The 19,329-nt window shown below is 51.3% G+C and overlaps 1 protein-coding gene across 1 annotated transcript in view; it reads left to right on the forward strand.

Moving 5' to 3' along the window:
* Positions 1 to 19,329, forward strand: part of ANO2 (anoctamin 2) — a gene marked incomplete at both ends in the record, with an annotated part of 328,154 nt that overhangs the window by 244,011 nt on the left and 64,814 nt on the right. The window contains one exon of the mRNA XM_082634789.1: positions 5,164 to 5,359. Within this exon, the coding sequence (XP_082490915.1) occupies positions 5,164 to 5,359 (196 nt within the window). The remainder of the gene's footprint in view (positions 1 to 5,163; positions 5,360 to 19,329) is intronic.

The raw sequence follows: 19,329 nt of genomic DNA on the forward strand, positions 1-19,329 counted from the left end.
GCGAGTAGAGTGGTAGGAAGATCACCTCGTGCAGGCAGGTGCTCTGGACTAGTCCTGGCCTAGGCTTGTTGACTAAGATCATCATGACTAGCATTCCTTTCTACTTTCAAAAGTATTCCAGGTTGGGCAATAAATGATATAGTCCCCTACCAATTTGATTTTTAAAAAATCCTTATTTTACACTAACTTTTTCCCATTTTTTTTTCACTTTTTAAAAAACCCAGTCTTCTCGAGAAAGGGGCTCAGCATTTCCCTAGAACAAGGTGTGGAATCTGAGATAAAGGAGTCAGGATGGTGTTTATAAAAGAGTGTATTTGTTATGGAATTAGTCAAAGGCATCTATGGCAATGAACTTGAGTATCCGTTATCATTTCCTCCTTCACCCCCTGTGATGAAACCTTGGCAGAAGACGCCAGGACCACGACCATGAGGAGGGTTTTAGCGATGCCATCTGTCATCAGTTGGGGATATTTTTCATGGGGTGACAAGAGCCAAGAAGAGCCCAGTGCAGTGTTCATCTTCCTCACCCCTGGGAGAGGCCAGGATGGATAAAGATGCATTTTCTCTTTCTTCTCCAACCCAGTGTGTTGAGCTAAAGTTTCTTTCCTTTTTGAATTAACCCTCTTTTTGTTTCCTTTTTATGTGGGAGGGGATTACCAGAGGCAATGTCCTGCCTCTAGAGCTGGGTGCCTGAGCTTTACTCCCACACCCAAGACAGTCATTGACTTCTGTTTGTATCTCAGGAACCAGCCATCAGAAACCCTCCTCCATCACCTGGATTATCACAGTGATCTCCTAACTCGTCTGCCTGTTGGTTATGCTGTCCCCTGACAGATCATCAGCCTGTTGATCTTTTTCAAATAAGTCACATTACTCATCTGCTCAAAACTCTCTAAAGGCTTCCCATCTCATGAAGTGTAGACGCTGACATCCTTATACTACAGTTCCTCCCCTCCAACACCCATCTTCCACTCCCACTCTCCCCCTTCGCTCACTGCTTCAGCCACCCCCTGCCTGAACCCTCAGGTCTCCGATTTCCTCCTTTAGGTCCTTGCTGAAATGTCACCTTCTCACCTATGCCTTTCCTGACCCCACCCTGTTTTAAGTTGCAGCCTATCTCTATGCTCCCGTTTTGCTTTGTTTCTAGAGTATTGATCGCACCTGACATACTATCTTTGTTACCTGCTTATGAGTTTGTCTGTCTTTCCCCACTAGAAGGTCAACGCCACGAGGGCAGAAATTTCTGTCTGTTTTGTTCTTTACTGTATCCCTGATACCCAGAACAGTAACTGGCACACAGTAGGGGCTCAAGACATGTTTCATGAATGACTGCATGAGAAAATAAATTAATTAAGCAGGTGCCAGAGATAACTTGGTATGTCAATGATAGAGTTGTTGGGGTGTGTATTTTTTCAAATTGAGCTGCTACTATGGGCTGTGCCCTCAACCGGGCTGCTCTCCCACTGGTTCAGCAGGGGTTGCTCTGCCCTGTGCATTTTACTTGCTCTTGCTTATTCTCTCCTCCAAGCCTGCCCATAGGAAATGGTCCCACCACTTCTTCTGTGGCGTTTTCTCTGACTAATCCCCCTGCTCTGTGCCTAGAACGTTCTAGAAGCTCCTGAACTGAGCCCCGTCACTCTGTCCAGCTGCTACTAGGCTCATCCTTGCTGTCTGTGTGCCATGGTTTTCTCAGAATGCAAGTCCTGGAGGGTAGGGACCAGACCAGCTCGCTCATAGTGTAAAATTAGGGCTCTGGACTCTGTAGCCTGACTTCCACTGCAATTTGGCTGTGTCCCCAAGTAAAGCGATGGGATTCAAACAGCAAGAGCCACAAGAATGTATTGTACAACCCAGGGAATATAGCCAATATTTTGTAATAACTGTAAATGGAAAGTAACTTTTAACAATTGTATATATAAAAAAAAAACCCACCAAGAACCACAGAGGCCATGATGCAGGCGACCAAGTGCAGGGGGGTGAGATTGCCCAGAGCTGAGGGTCGGCAAGTCTTTACCAAACAGGTTCCACACAGGAGCCACCTCTCTGCACTGGCATGAGGCACAGAGTGTAGTACAAGACCAATCCCCCCTGTTGGCTTAGTTGGGGGACCTGATCACATACATGAAATACACATCGCACCACAATAAGTGGTCAGAAAATATTTGTTGAATTTAATAAACAAAACCAATAACACAGCCAAGGTGATGAAAGTAGTACTGGGCTTGGTGCCAAAAGACCTGGGTTCTAATGTCAGGATGGGATTGTCGACCTTGCAGCCATAGAGCAGGGTTCAAATCCTGGATGGCACTGAAGTGCATCTGCAAAAGGCATATCTTGCGTGATTGTTGTAAGGATTCATGCCAGTGCAGATGCGGCTCGAATCATGAAATCAAGAGCGCACACATGGATTAGCTGTTGTTGATGATGACGTTATGACCATGAGTATCTTGGCTTTGCCACGTACCACCCGGACCTTGGACCAATCCCATTGCTGCTTCTTGGGCCTCAGTTTCCTCGTATATGAGGTCAAAGGCTGGACGTGGATGATCCCTAAATGCTAAAACTCTTTAATTCCTACAGTGATCTAGGAGGCTAGGGTTGTAGTCTATGCCTTGTGACCTTGAGCAAATCGCTTCGCTTTCCACGCCTGTTTCCACATCTGCAAAATGGTCCTGGGACTGGGTCGGTGCTCTCCAAGCTCTTCTGGCTTGAAAACTGTGAATCTTGAGGTGCTTGTGGGAAACACCAGAGGAGAGGTTCAGGCGTGGATTTCTATAATGGGATGGAAAATCAAGGTCAGAGAAGTTAGGATGGCAGAGCACAGCATCCGAGGGCTGGGGAGGGGGTTGGGGATGGGGAAAGGGCTTCCCGGAGTGAGTGGAGCCGTGCCTCTAGAAGAACAGGAATCTTGTTAACTTGCAGATTCTGAGTCAGTATGTCTAGACTGGTGCTTGCCATTCGGCCTGTGTCTCGAGCTCCCAGCTGAGGCAGCTGGTCCAGATCACACTCTGACCCCAGCTTGGCCTCTCAGAGAAGGAGGATAGAAGCTGATCTTCTCCCCGCCCCCTGAGCCCAAGGCAAGGGATGTTTCTGGCATCGTTGTCTTCCCCAGTCATCCCCCCACACCCAACCCCAGATAGACACACACACAGTCGCTCTTCGATGCCCTGGCACGCCCCGCATCAATACTTCCATCCCTGACCTCCACTGCAAAAGCGATTTGGGGGGAAAAGAATCTCACACCACATTTTCCAGGCCCATACTGTCTGGCAGTGACAATCCCAGAGGACAGGGAAGTGCAGTGTCTGCATTGTTGGAGGGCAGTGATGTCATGTCCAGGTTTCCCCACGTCCATGGTAGTCCTCCCTCCCCGGTCCTGGAGGCTAGGGTTCTGCTGCGCCCACCTGCACCCCCAGCAAAGGAGGGGCCTCCCCACGGAGTGTTTTTCCCATCTAACCTCTCCTCCGCCCTGACTGACGCATACGCACACACACACACACATACACACGCGCACACACACATACACACACACGCACACACACCCTCTACCTGGAGGCTACTGCCATCCTGCCTTTCTTACAGAGGGCTGCTTTTTCTCACCGTGGCCACAAGGCAAGCACTAATGTTTGTGAAGCACATGGGGACACACTGCTGAGGCTGCCACCAGCACCCCCAGAGGTCCGAAGACTTCCATAGAGGGACACATCTGCAACCCATTTCCCATCACAGCCCACTGGAGTGTCATTCACACTGATTGCAAAGCACTGCCTAGCCAGAGTCCCCTCCCCACGCCTCCCCTTCCCTTCCCTTTTTTCTAGGGAGGGGACGCCCATCGTCCAGGACAGTGTGTTTTTTCAGAGGAACCTTTCACCTGCCCCGTTCTCTCCCCATGTTTTCCGTTTAGTCCCCCACAGCCAGCACCCACCCCCCTTCCCCACCCCCAGAAGAAATGTGACCTGAATCTTTCCTTTCCTGCAGAAAGAATTCTAAGAAAGAAGACTCCGCTGGACAGAAACGCGTTAGAACTTTTTGCCCTGAGCAGGCCGCACGCCTTGCCCTTCCCTCTCAGCCCTCTGTCGGGCACTGTCTTCCCCTCACATCCTTGTGCTCCATGGAAATGGTCCTTCCTCCACTGTGGGGGGAGGGGAAAGGGAGCTGGTCTCTGGGAGAGCACCTTATTATTCTTAGGCTCTGGAAAAAGGAAATGGGGCTGGCCCTCGAGGTCAAGGGGCTGGTAAACCTGCCTTCTAAGCATAATGCCAGAGATCGCTGTGCCCGCGAGAAATCTGAGTACTCCCCTGCCAATTACCTGGTAGAGAAATCTTACAGCCATGCTTTATTCACCCTGAGGACTGAGAGTCTAAAAGTTTTGCTCGGGGTTTCTTTCCCTTTTTTCTCCTTTGGGCAGCCTTCCTTCACCCACCCCACCAAGCTCTGACCCGAACCCTTCCCAGCTCAAACATCTTCAAGGGCTCCCTGTTGCCTTTCATCGGAGGCCCAGCTGAAATCCACTAGCTCCACAAACTCTTCCCTGAGCCCCTCTGTACTCAGTCCTGTTCACAACTACACTCTTCATTTGACACGACTACATTATTCACTGTTTATTATTTACTATTTACTCTGGTTGAACTTATTCCCATAGTAGATTGAAAGCTCCCTAATGAAAGAAATCACACCACGTTGTGTCGCACACACTACCACATCCAGCGTTTCAGTCGTAGTTTCTCTTTTTTTTTTTTTTACTTTTTTAGATATTAGTTTTTATAAGACATCTAAACAGGTTTTACAATTTTTTGTAATTGAATGAAAGACTCTTTAAATTCTGTGGTGCTTTACAATTTTCAGAAGTTTCACACACGTGATTTCATAGAATCCCATAATAACCCATTTTTTTCCCCTACCTCTGTATTCCCCACCCCCGATGGTAACCTCAGTTTGTGGGTGTGTGTTATCGGCCATTTGGAATCTGATAAACATGAAAGACATTCTCCCCTGGAAAATGCCCCCGTACTGGGAATTTGCATGAGTTCCGAGGTTGGCGATGCCTCGTTGCCCACCAGTGGACTCCAGATTCATAGCACCCGACGTAGCAGACTCAGGTAATAGGTGGGCAGTAACTACTGTCCGCTGACGTGTGACGACTCTCCTTGTTTTCCCGAACAGGTTGCCCTGACGTTCTCCACTGTCTTCGGGGTCATCGTCTATCGCATCACAACTGCTGCTGCTCTGTCACTCAACAAGGCCACACGCTCCAACGTCCGGGTGACCGTGACGGCCACGGCGGTCATCATCAACCTCGTGGTCATCCTCATCCTGGATGAGATTTACGGCGCCGTGGCCAAGTGGCTCACCAAAATCGGTACCGTGTCACCACATTGCATGTTTGCCCCGGGTCCCCTTGAGGTGGTCAGTTCAGTGTGTGCAGGGTTTGTGGTGCCAATGACCCAACATAAAAAAAAAGGAAGTCCAGTGCACTTGGAGAAATGAGGAGGTGCAGGGTGTGTCCTTGTAGGACCTCCACCCTGGCAGGAATCCTTCCTGGAACATTCTCGATCAATAGCCCAGGTTGATGGCCTTGTTATCCCCCAAGATTTATCATGGGGTCAGTTCTTTTTAGCTCAGCCTAGAAGCAAGAGGTGTTCAACACTTTCTGCTAAAAAAAGGTAGAGTTTCAGTTCTCCTCATTTTCCCAGCAGTGTTTATAAAGTTGGGAAAGCCTCTTGACACTTGAGCCCAAGAGGGTCTTATCTATCCCCATGTCAGAGGTCCCAACAAATCCACGCATTCCCCAGGCCCTGAGCGGACTTCAGAGAGGTGTATCAGGCTTCCCAAGCTTCCAGCCAGTGAGAAAAATGCAGTGGCCTCAATATGCAGGCGTGTCATTTGAGCCACAGGCTGCTGTTGCTTGAGCACCACTTTCTGGCACTTGTGCTTCTTAGACGTCGGGGTGGAGGGCGAGACCCTTTCCTCACTGCCTTTATCCTGGGTGGCCTGGAGACATCGCTTTCCCTCGCTGAATCCAGGGACCAGCAGTCTCAGCCTCTCACTCACCTCCGGGGAGTTGAATTAATGATGGGATGTCTTTACTGTACTAACCAGTTGGAAGCGGACACTTGACAGGGTAACCCCTCTTCAAGAGAGCCTTTCCTGGAGGCTCAGAGAATCAGGAAAGGTTTCACTAATGCCAGTGACTCTTTCAGTGCCTTCCCTGGCGTGGCTGCTACTCACGGTGGGCACTGACTTTGGTTTCTATGTGGATGTAGGCGATTTACCATCTGGCCGTTCTGCTGTCTTTGGGCATGTTCATGTTTATATAGAAGTGTTATCTGTGTTCCTTCATACGTTTCTTAAGAAAAGTGAGCAGAGGATTCCACTTCAGTGTGTTTGCTGGGATACAGGATTCCATGGAAGCACTTAGGACGAGCATCCCACACCCCTGGGGGCTCAGGAGCGGCTCCGGGTGAGGGCATCCAGTGAGAGAGCTTGGAAATAAGTGGACGTAGATGTCAGACATGTGCGTGGGGAGGAGGGTCCGGGCAGGAGGAGGGGAGGGCTCCCGGCAGAGGAAACAGAATGAGAAATCCGTCACTGAAGGGTGGAATCTGACCCATCAGGCTCAGGAAAGGCGCAGGGAGAAGTGGAGTGTGGGCTGGGCTGGTACGATGGGTAAAAGTGGGGCGTCTAAATTCCAGGGAGCCAAAGGAGCAGCTCAGCAGGTGGAAGAGAACACAAAGCATGTCCAGGATGCCCGGGGAGCCCATGCGGTGGTGCTCAAGGGTCCTGGCATGACCAGGGCACAGCATGGGGGGGAACTGGGCCTGGGGAGTTGGCTGAGCCCGGATATTTTGGTGGAGGACCTGAATGTCAGGCTGAGGACTCTGCTTATTTTCACAGACAGTGGAAACGTATTTGCTGAAGTTCAAAGGGTATCCAGTAAAGAGTACCATCTTACTGGCCTGATTACTGAACCAGCTGAGAAGTAAGGCAAAGGCAGGTGGAGACAAAAGCTGAGATTTCACCCTTAAAGCTGAAAAAGGCTGCATTGGAGGAAGCAACTTAGCAGGAGAGCCAAATAGGCTTCCTAATCCAGAGTCCAGACAGACTGGCCTCCCCGTGGCAGGCAGCAGTGGGCAGGGCAGCCCTGCAGTTGTTAGGACATTGGAGGGGGTGGGGCACGGGACTCAGAAGAGCCCCTCCTGCAGGCCGTTTGCTTCCCCCAGAAGGACAGAGCAGATGCCAGTGTTACCTTCCACACCGACCAATGGGCTAAGCTCTTCCTCTTCTCTCACCCGGGAGGAGAAAGGAGTGAGATGGGAAGACAAAGCAGGGAATCACAACTAATCACACTCCCTTCACATGGGGGAAAAGGCAGGAGTGCAAAGAAATGCCCTCCATCCCCTGAACAGCTCCCAACCCGACACCACTGTGGGTTTTTTGTTTGTTTGTTTTTTTAACATCTCTATTGGAGTATAATTGCTTTACAATGGTGTGTTGGTTTCTGCTTGATAACAAAGTGAATCAGCTATATGTATACATATATCCCCATATCTCCTCCCTCCTGCGTCTCCTTCTCACCCTCCTTATCCCACCCCTCTAGGTGGACACAAAGCACCGAGCTGATCTCCCTGTGCTATGCAGCTGCTTCCCACTAGCTATCTATTTTACACTTGATAGTATATATAAATCCATGCCACTCTCTCACTTCGTCCCAGCTTCCTCTCCCCGTCCCCATGCCCTCAAGTTCATTCTCTACGCTGTGGGGTTTGAAGAGCATGATGGGGTGGTGGGAACTGTTTGCCAAATGACTCCAGCAGGATGCCACAGAGTGGAGGGAGGCGGGGGATCTAAAGGAGACTGTTGAGTGTGTGGGCAGGAAGTAGGGAGAAAGGAACCAGAAATCAGTGATGATGCAGAAACATCTTCTTGTTGTCCATCTGTGTTACATTATTCACTTATCTTGCACAGCTCCAGACAGTGTTAAAGATCCAAGATAGAGTGTCGACAATCAAAAACTCATTAACAAGTATTTAGTGAGTCCCTCCCACATACAAGGCTAGGCAGGTTCTCTGTCTTGGCCATGAAACCCTTTCCACACCATGAAGCTGTATCCACTGTTTCTAACAGCTCTCCCTTCCTCACCCAAAAGTTCAGACTCCTCCAAGCGGTTAAGCCGATGTCCCGTGGTCCATACGAAAGTCTGCGCGCCGGAAAGGAGGTGAAATTCTAACAAGTGCATTTTGTTCTTTGTGGCCGCGATACTCACTCATGAAGCATTTTTATCTTAAAAACGAATTTGATTATCCCATTTCATCTTCACAGACTGTGTGTGGTCAGCAAGGGAATTATTCCACCCTCATTTGACTAAGGTTCAAACTCAGATCCTGCCCCTAAAACACCAATGTCTTTTGTGCAGTTTTGATGTGCGTTTCTCACTGTCTGGATTGGTGTATTAGTCTCTACCCTGGACCTCATGTGGGCATTGCTTGGGTTGTTGCTCTTGTCTGTCTCAGACTGGATGTTTCCAGAGGGCTCAGAAGGTGTGGTGTATTATGGAAGGACCACGGAGTTGGGGAGTCCAGTGGGGAGAGCCATGAATTCCAGCCCCGGCTCCTCCTCCCTCCCCCACCATCTGTGTGGTGTTGGGTGAACAGGGAACTTGGCTGGACCGTTTCATTGATGCTTCCTTCATCGTTGGCCTCCTGTCTGCTGATCATCACGCCCATCTAGACTGTTGTCAGAGCCTAATGACTGACTATGCCCTCGTCTTCAGCCTCTTCCTGGGGCCCTCAGTCTGGGAAACCCCACCCAATCAGCCTTTCTCAAAGAGGGCACTGGGGATTCATTCCTCCCAGTTGGGCCCCACAGAGAGCTTCCTTGCACCCTTAAGTCAGATCCAAACTAGCATCTGAGAGGCTCTCAACCACCTTCTTCCCAGTGTCTGCTTCCATCCCCTCCGACCACTTAACTCACAGTCACCCCCCATCACCCTGTGCCTCGCTCAGGCTGCAGTAACCCTCAGTGACCCTCCCCTTAAAGGACCTCTCGAGGTTGCCTCCCTTGTGAATTTTTTTCTGGACACTCAGCCCTCAGTGGGTTTCCTCCACCCACTTCTGGGCTCCACGGGCACAGACTCCTTGGTTCATCCCTCTGGTGTTGTTTGAGCGTCTGCTTTGTGCCAGGCTCCATTCTGGGAACACAGGTAAAGAGGAAAGGCATGGTCCCTGCTCCTGCTGTCCTGACACTGCAGTCGGGGAAGGATGCACAGTAGATGGGGACATTTCACAGAGGGTGAGAGAGAAAAACAGGGCGATGTGGTGGTGGCTTGGGGCTGTGTACTTGGCACGAGGTGGTGGCGAAAGGACTGTCCAGGTGGTAATGTGGCTGAACCCTGAGTGGGGCGGGAGGAGATCTAGAGGGAAGGCTCTAGAAAGAGGCCACAGCACAGCAGAGGCAGAGGCGAAGGCACAGAACAGCTAAGGCAGAAGCACGGGCTTAGAAACCAGCAAGGTGGCCAGAAGCCTGGGGTGCTTCCCAAGCAGATAAGGACCTGCTTCACTCCCTGCAAGTTTGTCACATACCGTCTGATATCATTCCCGGATTTCCCACTCTTAGACCAGATGAGGACTTAATCTTAGAAGCTCATTGCCATGCCACGAAGGTGTTTATTGGTTCTTGCTCGCACTGCGTGGTTGGGGTGACAGGGCAGGGTCTCTGCTTCACGCAGTTGCCGAGGACCCGGACCCATGGAGGCCACGTGGGCACCGTCTTAGGGACAGAGTGCCGGAGGGTCACGTCGAGGCTGTCACAGAGGCATCGTTCATCACCTCTGCCCATAGCATGCCAGCTAGAAGCAGCCTGATCAGCAAGAGGTTGGAAACGCGTGGAAGCTCGTGGACCTTCCATGAGCAGGAAAGTTCTCTGCCAGTTGCTCCAACCAGGCTACAAAGCCCTGGAGAACAGCCACTCCACCTTACGTTTCTTTTCTCTCCTCCCCAGCCTGCTCTCTGGTAGATCTTAGCCCACGCTTGTTGGTGCAGTTATTGGTGAAATATGTCTTGTCTCTTCACTCATGCATTCAGATTCTTTTTCAAGGAATGCCCGTAGGCGAGGCATCCTGTCAGCCACAGGAGAGGCTCAAGTGAGTGTTTATGTATTCATGGTTTCAACCCTGCCTGCTGACCAAAGGATTTGAGGAACTATTAAGACGAATCAGGGAAATGCAAAGTTGCCATTGATGGGGCAGTGATTGGAGGATGCAACAAAGAGATCCAAAGCCTAGAATTTTTCTTAATGGCAGAGTTCACACACTAATGAAATGGTCCTGCACAGCAGGGTGTGACAGGCCTACCTACAGGCAGAGGTGTGGTTTCAGAGCCCCCAGGCTGCCATGGGGACATAAAGCTGTAGATAAGGCCACCTGATAGACTGAGGGTCCTGCCAAGCTTCGGGGCTTCCTTTGCCATTCTCACGCTGGGTTTAATACCCGTCTGGATTCCTGCTCCAGATCTCCTGATGGATGAGGAGGCGGTGACCACATGCTTTGCTCACCAGGTGCAAACAGCTGGTGTAAACAACTCCAATGAGTTCCTGAGTGTTTCCTGCAAAGTTGGATGATGGAAGACACATTCCCTAGGAGGTCCCTCAACAAGCCCCGGTGTCAGGCCTATCTGAGGTCTGTTCTTGCCACAAATATTTGTGACAAAAGACAGAATTTGTTAAATGCCTTGAGTGTGATTAGTGATAGATAAAGACAGTAACTGTCTACCTGGTGGCCAGGATAACAACAGTCATGGGCTTGGGTGCAAGACATGCTATCATCTGGAGGTGACGCGGTCCTGGTGGTACAGGGACTGAGCTGAAGTCTGGGGCTGGGGTCGGGGTGTCTGGGGAAACAAAGATGCTTTGGGATCTTGTCGGCCAAGGCATGCTGTGCAAAGTGTGTAGCCTGGTTCAGCAAGTATCAGTTGCTGACATTTGTGAGGATCTCAGTGAACGGGTGGGACAAGGACTCTTAGTCCCTAGTGATCTGTTCTTTCCTGGAGGGGCCACAGGGGGTTATAGGGAAAGGATCCAGTTCCTGGAAGAGGAAGCAAGCAAGAGCTGGGCAGGACATTAGGACACCAGACACCCAGGCAAACAGGATGGGGCTCGGGCATCTTGGCAGGCCAGGGTCTGAGGTAAGACAACAGGGGTCCCCATGCAGACCAGCTCAAGGTATGCTCCTGTCTCAGTCTGTTCAGGCTGCTATAACAAAATACCGTGGACTGGGTGTCTGATAACAGAAACTCATGTCTCAGACTTCTGGAGGCTGGAAGTCCAGGATGAGGGTGCCAGCATGGCCGGGTCCTGGTGAAAGCCCTCTTCTGGGTTACAGATGGCTATCTCCTTGCCGTGTCCTCATGTGGTGGAAGGGGCGAGGGAGCTCTGTGGGGTCTCTTTTATAAGGGCACTAATCCCATTCATGAGGGCTCCACCCTCATGACCTAAGCACCTCCCAAAGACCCTACCTCCCAATACCATCACCTTTGGGGGTTGGGATTTCAACATGTGAATTTGGGGGAACACAAACATTCAGACCATTGCAGCTTCCTACTTGGGTCAGGGCACAGGGTACGCTGTGCCCGTGAGGCAATGAGCTTCCGAGCCCAAGCTTGGGGAGTATGATGTCTAGTGTTCCTGAAACGGTAGGGTCTTGTCATGACTGACATAGGCATGGGTCCGGCTTGGCCTAGAAGGGGCCTTATGTGCACTCTAGGTCCAGGCAGAGTGAGGAAGGCAGGGCTGACACCAGGCTTCTCAGCTGAATAATCCAGCTGCCACGAGCTTGTCTTTGTCAGCGTCGTTCTCTGACTCCAGCTTCTCCTCGTCCCCTCCTTCCCCCTCGTCTCCTTTCAAACTCTGCAAAGTGCTGGCTTGTGTGTGGGGCTGTATGATTCATCTTTACTCTGCACTGAGTCTCTCCTAGTTACAGGGTTGGGCTCACTGTGTGTGTACCTGAGGCACAATTATCGTGTCAAATCAAAGCCTCCAGTTCTTAGGAAAAGGCTGTGTTTGTGAGTTGTTTAAATATTGCTGATAACACAGCTCCTGAGTGTTGCTACCAATGCGGGGGCAGGGAAGTGACAAAAGGAGAGATGGGGAAAGGATCTGATTTTACTGACACCCATTGTGTACCAGGCATCAGCGGGCATTGTATGTACAGTGTTTCACCTAATTTTCACATTAGCGCCCGGAACTGGTTGTTTCTTTCACTTTATTTATGAGGGGTCTGAAGAGGTTTAGAAACTTGACCAAGACCCATAGTTAATAGTGGTGTGCCCATGCGCACACACGTGTGTGCACACATGCACACGCACACACACACACACACACACAGCCTGTGCCAGGCCCTGTTCGAAGCACTTTCTGTATATTAGTATATTTAATCCTCAAAATAGCCCCAAGGGTGAGGGTGGTCTCAACCCTCCCACAGGCCCAAGGTCCTCTGGCTGTGAGTGGTGAGGACCCTGGCCTTGGTGTCCTTGCGGAGACCACAGCACCCCACTGCCTGGTAATACGTAGCTGTCCTTTGGCCTCGGAAAATTCTAAATGTGTTTAGAAAGCAGAAGAAAACACATCAGAGGCTCCAGAAGATTTAAAATGCGACGCACCCCACCCATGAGAACGTCAGGTCGCTGGGGTGGGGACAAGTGGGGAGACAGTGGGAGCCAGCCCCCCATGCAGGCCCGCAGGCATGAGGAGACCTCCGCAGGTTTGCAGACTTTGGGGTCTCACGTGCTTTATTAAATTTTTTTTAAAAACCCTTTTTTGGAAGAATTGAAGTGCCACCAGGAAGTCCCGAGTCCAGAATTGTGCATCCAGTTCTAAGCCATCCTCTGCACAGGCTGCATCTGACCACTGAGGAGAGAAGAGAGGGAAGAAATGAAAAGGAGGGGGAAACTCAGAACCAAAGGCCGCCGGGACATCACACATTCTTTAAAGAGAAACATTTTGGGTGTACAGGGATGGATCTAATTTCCCATCAAATGTGCACGACGTGTGTTTTCAGAGCGCAGGGTGAAGGACTGCTTTCTTGGCTCTGAGTGCTGGTGTGAGGGGAGTCGGCTTCCCTGCAGCCTAGGCCTGCACAGGAGCGTGCTTCCGGAGCAAGGACCCATGTGGATGCATGTGGATACGTGTGGATGCATGTGCATGCGTGTGGATGCGCGTGGATACGTGTGGATGTGTGTGGATGCGTGTGGATGTGTGTGGGCTGGTCTGAGACCTATGCCTTCCGGGTGGGGAGACCACAGTGCTGGCAATTTGAAAACTGGCTTAGAGTCATGTCTGCTGGGTTGTTTTCCTGGTCTGCCACCAGCTCCTGACTGCCTGGGTGGCCTCCTGCTGGTCCCATCTGGGAGGCCAGGGGAAGGGTGTGGCCAGGGTAGATTCTGCCATTGTTTGAGGGCCCCCCTCCGTGATGTTGGCTTAAAGTAACTGTAAATGTTGTCTGGGAAGCAGAAGGGGTGGTGGGAGGCTGCTTCTAGTAATGCAGAAGACACGAGCAAGGTTATAGCCTGCGTTTGTGGAACAATCCATTCCAGTTATATGGAACGATTATTAATAACACTGCTACTTTTATAATAGTTTAATACAACTGGCAAGAATTCCTTCCAAACTTGAGCTGTAACTATGAACATGTCTCTCTCATTTTTCCTTTTAGCAAGAAGCCCCATACATTCCTCTCCCTTTCTTTGAGTTTTCTGAGAACCCAGAGCCTGAATCCATGAGAAGCAAGGGGGTCATGGTGGTCATGCTCTGTTGGCCATCATTTCCCTCCAGGCCCCTTCTCCCCCTGCGTCCACCGTGGTCTGTGCCCCGAGGCCCAGCAGATTCTATCACCAGGTACCCCACACTGACTGGTGGCTGGGCTCAGCCAATGGGAAGCAGTGGAAGGAGCTTAGGGGGTAGAGGAGATGGAATTGGGGCCATTTCTTCCCTGATTTGCCCTCACCTCTGGCAAAACTGTGCCTTCGTTAAAATCCCTTCCTCTGAACCATCTGAGGTAAACTCTGTTTCCTGGTGCGATGCTGACTAACAGAGGAGGGTCAGGGCACCATCCGTGCTTCAACAGGGAAATACCTGGAGTATGGCCAGCCCTTCACTGCTCGTGTGTCTCATTGCTACACCACATTGCTGTCGGATGCTGGCCTTGTCTCATCGGACAGGAGAGGCTGGACCACTGCTGAGATGGTCCCTCCACACCGCCGGTCCCAGACAGCTCACTGGTCTCTTTAAGGAAGGACCGTCCTCTCCTTCAGAGGAAGCTCCATCGAGGGTCTGCAGCTATCAGGGTGCCCTGCAGCTATCAGGACACACAATACCTGCATCCGCATCTCCAAGATGTCATTCGTCACACAGACCCAGACTCCCTTCTCCCTGGAAATCCACCCTAGTTGCATACAGCCTGTCTTCTTAAACTTTCAAAACACAGTAGATCTGATGATACCTCGTCCCACCTCTCCTTGAGGGAGGTGACCCTCAGTGACTAGGGGGGCCCTCATCACCCCAAGTGATGCCAGCCCACCCCAGCCTTCCAAGAGGGCTCGGTCAGAGATTCTCGGGTAACCTTCTGGCATTTCTCTCACCAAGGAAGTGGAAACAAATGTACACATGAAAAGTCTAGTAGAGTGCCTTGCTCCAGCGTCCCACTAACAGCAGGTGTTTGCAACCTTACACGGTGCTCCGTGCTTTCCATACTTCTGCTTGGACTTCACAACAGATGTTTCAGGAAGGTGCCATGTTAGGAGTTAGGATGGTGGGGTTCAGAAAGGTAAATCACGTCTCTGCGGGAAAGTGGGACAGAAAGGTCTTCCTGCTCCCAGCCCAGGACCTCCTCTCCCCTTGTCATAGGCTCCGCGGTAGTGCCGTAGAGCACAGAGGACCAGAGCAGAGAGGACCTGGGGAATCGCCCACTGCAGGCTGTGGCTTGCCTGAGGATCTGATGCCTCAGAGCTGGCCAGGTGCTTTGGGGGATGGTTCTCAAGTCACACAAAGCCCCACCCGCCTTGGGGCATGAGCACAGAAGCATACAGCCTCAGTGACTCAGTGAGTCTAACTTTGAACTCTCAGTTTTCCCTCCAAACCTGTCGCTTTCATCATTCTTCCCATCTCAGGAAGCAGCGCTCACGCGCTCTTACCAGAACCCAAGCATCCTCCTAGATCGCTCTTTTCTTCACCCCTAAACTCCCGTCTGGTAAGTATTGTCTCGTCCACCTTCAGACGTTTCCCAGCTCTGATCAGTTCTCACGAGCTCGCTCCTGATACTGGTCGTGTCCCGCCTGGACAGCCACACAGTCCTGGTTGGTCTCTCTGCTTCCGCTTCTGTCCCCCACTCCATGCCCGCACACACACGCTTCCTTTCCTGGGGTCCTTCTGACACTCAGCATCACTCTGACTCACCCATAAGGTGACTTCCCACTGTGTGTCCCGTGAATCTGTATGCAACTAGGGTGGATTTCCAGGGAGAAGGGAGTCTGGGTCTGTGTGATGAATGACATCTTGGAGATGCAGATGCAGGTATTTATGTGTCCTGATAGCTGCAGGGCACCCTGATAGCTGCAGACCCTTGATGGAGCTTCCTCTGAAGGAGAGGACGGTCCTTCCTTAAAGAGACCAGTGAGCTGTCTGGGACCGGCGGTGTGGAGGGACCATCTCAGCAGTGGTCCAGCCTCTCCTGTCCGATGAGACAAGGCCAGCATCCGACAGCAATGTGGTGTAGCAATGAGACATACGAGGAGTGAAGCTCAGATCCTTCCGGTGGCTCCAGAGCCCCTTCCTCTCCATCCCTCTTCCTCATACTTCCTCGTCACTCCGAATGCCCCAGCCCCTGGGACTGTGTGTTCCATCCCTGCCCCCAGCTCCTCATTCAGAGACCTCTCCTGGCCACTCTGACTGAAACAGTCTTCCTGTCGCCTTTTCCTCCCCCTTCTCATCTCCCTGCGATTCCAGCAGTACTCACTGCCCTCCGACACGCCCCCTCCCTCTTCTGGACCGTGTACGCACCACATGGCAGGGAGCTCACTGATCTGGCGCACGGCTGTATTCCCTGGCACACGATGGTCACTTGGTGGACATTTGTTGAATAAAAAAAAGATAACGATGGAAAAGGTAAAAACATTCCCTTTGGGTGATCTTCCCCTGGGAAGACACCAGGGGATGGACTGAGAGGGGATTACTCCACCTCTGCTCGCCGGGGGCTCGGTTTCTAGACCAGCGAGTGTGTTTGCCAGATGACCCCACAGGGGTTGTGTCTGCGGTTGTGACCCGGGCACACCGACCTGTTCTCTCCCTGCTCCCTCATTGCCACGAGGAGAGCATCCCCATAGAGTGGATGGAGCAGTTGAATGGGGACCCCGTGTCAAGCGTTGCACAGCGCCTTGGAGTTCTCAGGGACGCCCTGTAACAGAACACTGCTCTCCGTCTGTCTCCCTCTCTCTCTGCAGGTGCTTTTGCTCCCTTTTGTGTCCCGTTTCCTTAATATGTACTGTCACCTGGGGCTGGGCTGCTAGAGCACAGTAGGCCTCCCGTCCCTTTGTCTGGGGGCAGCCGTCATCTTCCTGACTCTAAGGGTGGGGTCCCTTGTGCTTAGAAACTCTCTAGGGCTCCAGGGGTATCTCAGGAACACCCATCCATAATCTCCAGCTCTGGGGCACTCAGTGCCCTGGGACAATGCACTGGCTGCCTGGTTATCCAGCTGGCTGGCTTCTGCCAGAGTGATTCCCTCCCCATGGCATAAACAAGGCAACAACGTCACACAGGAGGTTGGGATCACCTCCACCCCCAAACCCACACACCTCACCCCACACACAAACAGAGGGAAGGCCAGATGACTGGGCTGTCGGGAAACACTGTGGTTTGTAAAAGCTGGATCTGTCCTGGGGGAGAGGCAGGGAGTGCTGTGGCGCCTTTGCTTTCTGACACAGCTTCCATCCTTCCCAGAGCCATGCCAGGGCTGGAACTGGTTGAAGTTCACACCTGGATGTCGCCTTTCTGTCTTGTCGCCATCATTCTGTATCTGCTGGATTGTCAGGGACACCCATGAGGATGAGCTGCTCTTCCAAAATTCCGATTCTGCAGCTGCCATCCTCTTGCTCGCCATGCTGTTTCCATATGACGAGGATGGTGCTCTGGGGACTTGGAATTCTGAGCTGGCCCCTGAGACTCACTTGGGCTTTCATACTAATTATTTTCCAAGGCAGTTTACAGCTGGGTCATTTATACTCATATTTTTTCATGACACAATGCATCAGAGGTTTAACACTTAAAAGAAAGGGGGTTGGGTAAGGGCGCCACACAGGAATTCCCTGATGGTCTCTCCTGGTCCTAGAGTCCGCCCTTTGTCTGAAATCTGCTCCAGCTGGTGGTGAGCAGGTGAAACTCTCAGATGGCCTCCAGTCAACCTGGGGTGGCTTCCTGGGGGAGGTGAGATTTCAGGAGCCTGTGAATGCTGGAGAGGGGTTGCATTCACCCTTCTCACACTCTCTCCATGTTGACTCTCCTCCTCTCCATCCCTGTAGCAATTGATATCTAAAGACACTTTATTTGGAGTTTTATGAAACACAAGGCTAGTCCATTTTCTCATGGGCTCAGTTTGGGACCACTCCAGATTCTGTGTCCTATCAGGGGATGGTGCCCAGTGTCCTGAAGTGCCCTAACTGTGCTGTAGACATCATCCCACCCCAGAAGGACCCTGAAAAACCGGTTCCGTTTCACTGTTGTAGGTGGGTGAGGCTCCTCATGTTGGCTGTTGGAAGAGACCTATTCTAAGATGGGCACAACATTGTAAATCAGCTAATTATACTTCAATCAAAAAAAAAAACGGGGGGGGGCTTCCCTGGTGGTGCAGTGGTTGAGAGTCCACCTGCCGATGCAGGGGACATGGGTTCGTGCCCCGGTCTGGGAAGATCCCACATGCCGTGTAGCGGCTGGACCCGTGAGCCATGGCCGCCGAGCCTGGGCGTCTGGAGCCTGTGTTCTGCAATGGGAGAGGCCACAACAGTGAGAGGCCCACGTACCGAGAAAAAATAAAAAGAGACCCAAATTTGCAGGGAGCTCCAGGACCCCCATTCTCTCCCTCCCCGGGGCCGCGTTCCCTGGGACCCCCCCGCCTTCCCCAGAAGTCTCAGCAAAGCACCCAGCATGGCCGCAGAGCTTCTCTGCTGTGGGACCCTCGACTGATTTAGTGGCCTATCAAGGGGATTTGGATTGTTTATTGGAAATGCCCATTATTTATGGTGGCTCATGGCCTTAAAAGCATAGGCACAGGCTGTTTTTAGAAATAAACCTAATAAATAATAACCAGACCCATGATTTATCAGGATGGAGGAAGGAAGTCACTCATTTCCAGTTGGAGGAAAGAGCTCTGAAGGGACTGGATTCTCTTTCCAGAGAACTTAGAGGGAATTCCTGTAGGGATTGGGGGGTCTGCATACAAAGAGTTCAAAGGCAATTATAAAAGAAAATCAAAGACACGTGCTTCTCTGTACCTCATCCTTAATCCCCTTCTAGCCACATTTACAAGGTGAGTTTTCCAAATTTTTCGATCCTCAGACCTGATTACTTTTCAAGTGACCTCAGTTTTCATTTTCTTACCCCAAAACTATTTAAAATTGAGACACAAGATGTTATTAAGTTATTGTTGAATTGGTTGGGCAGAGGCTCAAACGCCTGTTGAAAGTGGTCCCTCCCGCCCTCCTTCCCTTCCGGCCCGCCTTCCTTCCTTCCTTCTTCCTTCCTTCCGTCCACTGAAAAACATGCACAACCTAAACGTTGAGCATTATGTTTTATTCAGTGGACTTTCTGATCACTTAAGCCCGGGAGGCAGCCTCTCAGGTAGCTCTGAGGGACTGCTCAGAAGAGGTGAGGGGGGAGCCCAGATACACAGGAGTTTCTGCAACAAAAACCAGGTAGTTGGACCATCGAAAGATTACTGTTAGTTAAAGAAAAACAGACAAGTTAATGAATTTAGCGCTTTTCTAAGTTTGAGAAGATGCAAGAGTCTGGGCTCCTTGAAATCATCTCTTTGATATGCACCTTAACTGTCTAGGGTCAGTGTCCTGCTTTTCTCCGTCCTGAGTCCGTTCAGGGTGCACAGTCCAGGGTGGCTGCACTGGCTGATGACTCGATGGCTGCTACGTCCTTTGTTTACTGATAGGCGGTGACTTTCTTCATCTACCCTCCCTCCCTCCCTCTTCCCCCTTCCCCTTCTCCTCCTCCCCCTCCTCCTTTCTCTCTGCCTCTCTGTCCCCAGTCTCTCTCCTTTTTGTAACCCAGCTACAACAGGGTATG

This window comes from Mesoplodon mirus, assembly GCF_964341445.2.
Source record: "Mesoplodon mirus genome assembly, chromosome: 11".
NCBI lineage: Eukaryota > Metazoa > Chordata > Mammalia > Artiodactyla > Ziphiidae > Mesoplodon > Mesoplodon mirus.